At 36.0% G+C, this 8,129-nt stretch overlaps 1 protein-coding gene across 1 annotated transcript; it reads right to left on the bottom strand.

Annotated features, from left to right (window-relative positions):
* Positions 1 to 6,178: 6,178 nt before the first annotated feature.
* LOC135641875 (uncharacterized) lies at positions 6,179 to 8,129 on the bottom strand. Its single transcript, XM_065157661.1, has 4 exons — positions 7,763 to 8,129; positions 6,873 to 7,030; positions 6,659 to 6,739; positions 6,179 to 6,475 (listed from the first exon to the last, which is right to left on the bottom strand). Exons 1-4 carry the CDS (start codon positions 7,836 to 7,838, stop codon positions 6,341 to 6,343), a joined length of 450 nt encoding a protein of 149 aa, XP_065013733.1. The 5' UTR covers positions 7,839 to 8,129; the 3' UTR covers positions 6,179 to 6,340.

Genomic DNA, 8,129 nt, shown 5'->3' with positions numbered 1-8,129 from the left:
GACATTTTGGTGAGCGGAGGCAGTTCTCCGCTCACCTCCCGCGGCACGTGAAAACGGAGCTGTTTTGGGCTGTTTTGGGGCTGTTTTGCTCGGTTCGGTGAGCGGTCGCTTTGCAACGCTACAGCTTGTTCGAACTTACATATTTACAAGCAAAATGACCCAAAACCAAGAGAAAACATGCTGTCAAGCAGCTGTACATGCAGGTGTGAGCGACGAACAGTTCGTTGAACGGAGTTGTTGCGGGTGCGCGACGACCGTTCGTGACAAAGCAGTGCCACCGCCTAGCTGGGGCGGTTGCACCTCCCAGTCTCGCTCAGAGACTGAGCCCAGGCGGTGCAACCTCCTGCCTTGGGCGGTTCAACTGCCTGGCAGAAATCAGGGTCCGAATGGGTTGATCCATTCGGCCCTATTTGGGTTTCTCAGGGGCCCAATTGTCCCAAGATTAAGTTAATGGGATCACCTCCCATTTCCAACTTAATCAATGTGCTAACTACGATTTTTCCTAAGACATTTACTGCAACTTGCTCCGGTGCGTCAATCGCTTCTTCCGGCGAGCTTCCGGCGAACTTCCGTCGATCATCCGATGAACCCTCGGTGATCCTCCTACGGACTTCCTGCAAACTCCTGGACTTGCGACGATTCACTTGGCGAGTTCCGACGAGCTTCTTTGGCAAGCTTATGGACTTCTCGGATTTGTTCCCGTAGAACCTCCGACGACTGTCCGAACTTCCGTCGAACTCTCGAACTCCCAACGTGATCATTGTCTTGACTCCGGCGCAACTCCTGCTGCATGTCTTACTTTCATCGTAGTTAATCCTGCACACTTATCTCAACATATAGATTAGATAACAAATGACAATTTACTTCATCATCAAAATCCGACATTCAACATAAATGAGGTATGTGCTCTTGAGATATATGAGATTGGTCTTTTAATAAACTTATTCACACCATATTTGATTTTATTGGAATGAAAACCAATTCATTTTCTTTTAGAAGTTCTTATCTAGCTAACATCATATCAAGTGATTTGTTTTCAATCTTATATTGAAGATGAGAAGATTTTGAGTTTCCACAGGGTAAGGAATAAAAGATATTGAGTAACATTTATCATGAGTATTTTTAGTATATTAAACTCATTAATATGTAAAGCATGAACATTTTTTAGTGAACTATATTTTTTATCAATCTTTTTAAATCCATCATATAGGTCATGAAATACTTTAAAAAGTTCTTTATGCGATGAAGAGGTTTCAGAGTAATTAGTTACCTCGTTATCAAATATTATAAGAGCATAATTTTTTTTTTTTTTGGTGATTTGTACTTCTATCGTAGTCCGGGCTTTCTTCATTTGACCATTCTTTCTCTTGATAATTTTTTTTCTTTTTTTTCATGTACTTTACATATCATCTCATAGGTCATTAATAACCTTATGAATTCTTCAAATGAAAGATTGTTTAAGTTATTTTCTTCTTGAATTATGATAATTCTTACATCTTAGTTCTTTGAAAGTGACTTAAGGATCTTACGTGATGGATCATGATTAGAAAAAAATTTGTTAAAAATATTTAATCCACTAATAAGATTCAAGAATCGAATAAATATATCATCAATGGATTCTTTTGGCATCATCATAAACTACCCAAAATCAAGTAAACTTATGCCATTGTGGATAATTTTCAAAGTATGCCAAATATTAAAAGTAGTTTTATAAATATTATAAATAAATATTATATTTAAAACATATAAAATATTTATATATTTAATACATGTTTTTGAAATATGTAGATGTCAAGATTTTCTTTATACTTATACAATTTATGAAAACTTAACTTTACATGCATTTTAAAATCATTACTTATTAATGTAAAATGTTTAAATATCAAATCCTTCATTATGCTTATATAGTTCACAAAATATCAATTTCATATATATTTCAAATCATAACTTCTTAATAATATTTTTTAAAATAAAAAATCTCTAAATATATTTTTATAATAAAAGTATAAGTATAGCTAATGTCACATATCAAAGCATAAATATTATAGTCTAAAGACTATTATTAACTTTTCATAAATAAGCATAATATAGTTAAGGATTAAGTGCAAGTATAACTAACATGTCGAAGCAATAGTCATAACAGTATTAATAGTTATGGCCATGTTATATTCTCATAATAAGATCTAGAATCATGTTTAACCCCAATAATATAGGTAACACGTATCTCTCTATGTCAGGATTTAGAAGAAACTAGTTTCTGAATATATATCAATATTTAACCTTGGGTTCAGATCATCATCATACTCATTAGACAATTGTTATATCATAAAAAATATAGTAATTATTTTTTACCAAACTAAGAGTTTAGATAAATCTTTTAACATATTTTTTAAAAATTATGTATTTTTAATTATTTTTATATATAATATTGAATCGATATTTTTATATAATCAAGATAACATAAACCAATAAATACTTATAACATGCAAATAGCTATTCAAACCATATGCTTTTCCAAATCATCAACATAGAAATTCTTTTACAATGCTTTTAAATAATAAAATGACTTATAATTCATGTAAATCATAAATATTTATAAATAGTAAATGCATGCATTAATATTTCTAAAAATAGATTAAACAACCATCAGATGTCATATATCCTTGATATAAGCATCTTGTGATCTTTTCTCTCATTTTCTTTTTTTTTTTTCTCAAACCATTATTTTTCTCCTTTTATTTTCTTCTTAATATAAATATCTAATTACTTAAGAACATCATGATTCATTAATCTATAATTCAAAATATGAATATAATTAATGAAAATATAAGAGAATTCAAAATCATACATAAAATAATTTTCTTGAATTTTATCTATCTAAACCCATTTGGCATCAAAACAAAACCTTCATAATTTTTTCTCTTAATTTTGTTTTCTCATTTCCTTTCTTTTCTCTCACTCCTCAATTTCCCTCTCGTGAACATTTTTTTTTTCTTTTTTCTTTTTCATCCTTTCCTTCTCTTCTTCTTCTTCTCCTACTTTCCTTTCCTTCCCCTTCTTCTTTCTTTAATTTTTTCACTCTCTCACACCCGATCCTCTATTAGTTTTTTTCTTCTTTCTCCCTTCTCTTCTCCCTTCTATTCTTCTCCCCTTCTCTTTTCCCCTCTTCTTCTTCTGTTCGCTCTCTCTGTTCTTCCTTTCTCTTCCACAAGCTCCCACGCAGCAGGCAGCCTCTGTTTTCCTCGTGAGAGAGGTGCAGAGGCGGACGCTGGAGAAGAAAAACCTTTATTTTATTACATTTTTTTTAAATTTAATCTCTAACAGTTTAATATTTACATTTTGTTCCTTAAAAAAATCTCAATCTTAGTCAACAAAGCCCTTAATAAGATTCAAGACTGATTTAAGAGGTTTATTATCTCAGGCTGGAAAGACTATCCTTATCTGCTCGGTCCATAATACCATATTCTCATACATGTCTTAAATGAATACTAGAGTTTCTAAGAGGATTACTAAAAGAACGAAGAGAACCGCTAGAGAGTTCTTCTGAATCATGCGGACCACAAGAACAAGATGAACTTGATAGGCTGGGACACTATCACTAATCCTAAAGAAGAAGATGACGACTATTTGTGTCCAACAATTTACTTCCCTGTTGAACAATAAGCATCTGTTGTGGGTGAGAGTCCTCAAAGCTAAGTATGGGCTCCATGGCACCCTAACAAAATTCATGAGAGCTCTTGGAACTCGAGGAATCTTTGTCAACTCATGAATGATTTCTATTCTGGTTTCAAGAAAAAGTATAATGTCATGTTTTGGCTGAGGGTTGACTGATACTATTATTCCCTTCGAGTCATTGGTCTACCTTTTGTCAATGCTGATAGTGCATCTGTTTTCATTTTCTATTGCTGAGCTAACTAGTGACTTTAAGGAGTTTGATGACTGCATATAATGGATGTTGCCTTACTAGTGGAGCAGTAGTTAGGTGCCCCTTTGGATAAGGAGGTGTTCCTTCCTGGCAGTTGTTGCAAAGCTTTGAAACCCTACTGCTTCTGATCTGCTCACATATGGAAAGCATGAAGGCAGGTCACCAAATGTTACGTTACCTCTTGCTCAAATCCTATAACTTCTCCTAATCCCTGAAACCCTAAGGCCTCTTCGTCTGAAATCTCACCCTTGAGATAGATCTTCATAGCTTACCAGCCTAATCAAATTTACATTCAAATCCATCTTATGGATCTGTGTGCCTTTCCCATCTCCTCCTTTCTCTACAAATCATGTAGCTCAAGATGATTTCTACTCTCCTCATCTTTTTTCTTTGGCTTTTACTTCATTTTGAACTTGAGTTGACTTCAGCACTCGATCCAAACTGCTTCAAACTCTTGGCGTGCTGCTAAAAGCAATTCTTTTGCCTCGCATACTGATCTCCTGCATTTGTTTTGTCTCTATGATGAATGCCTTATCTCCATATCTTCAGCCTGTATCTTCCTCCCTCCATCCAAGCTGCTGGAGGTTGTCCTGCGAAGTGCCCAAGGGAATGAGTGAAGCTGCCAGCATGATCTAGCTCAGAGACCAAAACCACTCCCCGAGTACCATTCTGCCATCTCTATTGGAGATGCCAAAGAGTGAAATAGAATTGATGTCAGTCCTGGCTAGCTAGGTCATGCTCTGGCAGCTTCATTCGTTCCTTGTTGGACACAGGGAGCAGATCCACCACTCTCATCACAGACAAGAACAGGGAGGAGAACAGCAGTGTAAGCACGCTTTTTCTTTCCTTGCGCTGTTTGATATGGCCATGCATGCTCCTTGACCATGTTTATCCATCGATTCTCTTATCAGCAGGCGCACTACTCCACAGCAAGAAGGATCTTCTTTGCCTGCCCTTTCCATGCTACTCTTCTTATCTCTGTCTGTTGAAGGATGCCTTTCGTCATTATCGTATTTCTACAACACTGGGATCTAATGTTTGTGCTAATATTCCTTCAAGCTATATTTCCATGGATTCTTCACTTCTACGTTGTCTTTGTATGTGTCAAAAGTATACCCGAAACCTTGACAGGATACAAGTTAGATTACACAAGCTGATATTACTAAAGCTTCACCTCCACCATGGTGCAGTCACTGTTGCCCACACAAAATGAAGGTGAATGTAGCGTGGATCTCCATTGTGCACTGGGTTTCATCTATGTAAGTGCTAACATTTTGCTAAGATCAGGACTTACCTTGGTGTGCATATGCATATACATGAAATAATCAATGTACATTATTTTGATTTTAAAAAAATCCTGTTGAGATAGACATACTCTATTATCAGAAAATGAAAAAAATATGAAAATTCAAGTGAATGTGCTAAAAGAAGCACAAGTATTATATTGACTTAAAACAAAATGGAACAACATGACTTTGGATAACAAAAGTTTGAAAAAAAGAAGAAATCTATAATTATATGAATAAGATGAGCTGATTATTTCAAACTAAATGTGCCAAAAATAAAGAAATTTTCTGCTCACTTTCATAGTTCTTTTGGTTTGGAAATTTGTTAACATTTGCTTATTACTTGTCTGTTCACTTCAATGATCTCTGTTTTCAGGTAACTGTAGGAATGTGAATTTTGGTGCTTGTTTTTGGATTATCTGTGATATCAGAAATGGGTCATAAACAACAGCCATGTTCAATCTTCTTGGAAGGTTTGGAGTGTGTTGTTAGTCATGGCAATGAGCATTTGCAGTCTTATTGGTGGCTGAAACTACTGCATGGATTCTTGATGACATCCATTCCTTAGTAGTAAGTAAATATCAATTCTGATACATCCTGGAATTGGCAGGATTCCTTGGCAAGCACAGGATGTGTTACTTGTAGGCATTTCACCTGGATGTTAACAGAGAAGCTTGGCCTTTGAAAGATCTGAGTTGGGCGGTAGATCATCTGTGAATCAAATTCTGCAACTTTGAAAGATATAATAGACTGTTGTGCTTGCACATACTTGCAGCGAAGCTTACCATTGTCGCCAATCGATGAGCGAATTGTGCTTGACATAATGGTCATGGAAGCATAGTTGATTACCATTTGTAAGGAGGATTGATCTGATCCATATCATAAACATCAGATTAAATACTCAGGATGTTAAGCAGGTGAGTCTTCAAGGATGTGATGTCACTTTTAGCCAACAACACAGTCTCAATTCTCATAACTGATCGAAAGTTTTTAGATGTTAACCAATAGAAAAAATTGGTGACAATGCATTAAAAGTAAAAAGACAAAAAAAAAAGGTAAATTCTACGACAGAAAGAAAGCAGCAAACTTTGTGTCTCGAGTACAAGGAGATAAAGCATAGATCATAAGTTCAGACAGCCATCATCATCCGCGAGAACTCCTCAAAATTCACTTGTCCATCACCGTCGATGTCAGCTTCCTTGATCATCTGGAGAACCTCTTCATCTGTCATTTTCTCCCCGAGATTGGTCATCACATTCCTCAGCTGCACACAGTAAGTTCATGGTTACTCGAACAACCAATAGAGTCAGATTCAAAATTCTCGAAGATCAGTACTGTTTTGAAGTTTTGATTCATCCCAGACAAAAATTTTCTTTGACAAGTATTCTGAAATGTGAAAACCAGATAACTTCAAGCCATGTACGAGTTAGCACCGACCGACGTTTACCTCACTGGCTGAGATGTATCCATTTTGATCTTTGTCAAAGACCTTGAAGGCTTCTCTTAGTTCCTCCTCAGCATCGGTCTCCTACAACTCCAAGAATAGACAAAAATGTCATTTCTTATCTTGAAACCAACCAGTTTGATTAAGTTGCAGACGTCCTCTATGTTTCTCAATTTACTGAATTCTAATTACTCATCTTGGATGCTTCTATCGATACCTTCATCTTTCGGGCCATTAGATTCAAAAATTCTGCAAATTCTATGGTCCCATTGCCATTGATATCGACCTCCCTGATCATATCTTTTAGCTCTTGTTCAGTTGGATATTGTCCCAATGATCCAATGACCGTCGCCAGTTCTTCCAGCGTAATGCAGCCTATCATGCCATCACGTTAAAAGGAGAAAACTCAGTGCCAAATCAACTCAGAGATTACAGAGCAAAATACAGAGCAGAAAGGATTCATCCCAAGCATTAAAATGACCATAAGAATGATTCTCTCTTTGATGACGTGAAATTAAACTCTAACCTCGATAAGCACATATTACAACTTAGCATAATAACTTGAGAACTGAAAGCATCTGCAAGCAACTTGTCAATTTTGTTCGGTTTGATATAGGGAAGCCTCCCGATAATAAGAATGAATTGTTTTCAGAAGAAAAACCATTCAGGAGAAGAAGAGAAATTTTTGCTTGGACGTAAGTTGCTTAATTCACCATGACTTGAAGAAAAATACTCATGCTTTTAGAGAACATATAAGGAGAGTCGTGATGCGACATGAATATGGATTCAGCATTTATTTTTTGCTCAAATAAAGAAAGCATACAATCGTAAAAAGACCTTTTTTTAATTGTTGTTGCATTTTTGTTAGACCTGATCAAGTTAGAACGTTCATTAGTCTCAAAGACAAAAGGGCTCTAGATTTTTAGAGCAAGTTCTAATCAACCAAAAACAAAGTTGAAATACCAATGAAAGATAAGCATATGTCAAGCATAAGAACCAACCCACAAAACATGCAGAAGCTTTAACGAACAACACACTAAGAGAACCAAGAAAGGAAATGAAAACCGAAAACAACATGAAAAGGTTGGTAGAAGAAGAAGAACAAACCATCTCCATCTTTGTCAAAGAGGCAGAAGGCTTCCTGGAGCTCAGATATCTGATCAGTTGACAGGCGAAGATCCATGAAAACCTACTACCCCAGAAACCAACAGGAGACAAGAAGCAGGAAGGATGTTCTAAGGTGTGATGAAGGTGGAGGAAGAGCTGAAAGCCTCTTGTAGGCTTCTTAGATTTGGTAGAGATGGGCAAGGGAGGAGGAGCTTTAGCTTTGGCTGAGTAGCCTTGGCTGTTCAAAAGGCTGGTCAAATGACCCACCCTTTTGCAATACAATGCATTATTTTGTTGCAGTAGAAGTCCAAAGGCAAGTAGAGACTGTACCACCAAACTAAAGTGATATCTCTAATTCTATTTGATC

The sequence above is a fragment of the Musa acuminata genome, chromosome BXJ3-6 (assembly GCF_036884655.1).
Source record: "Musa acuminata AAA Group cultivar baxijiao chromosome BXJ3-6, Cavendish_Baxijiao_AAA, whole genome shotgun sequence".
Lineage (NCBI taxonomy): Eukaryota > Viridiplantae > Streptophyta > Magnoliopsida > Zingiberales > Musaceae > Musa > Musa acuminata.
Note: the sequence above shows the minus strand (reverse complement) of the source record. Positions and strands in the feature narration are given on the sequence as shown.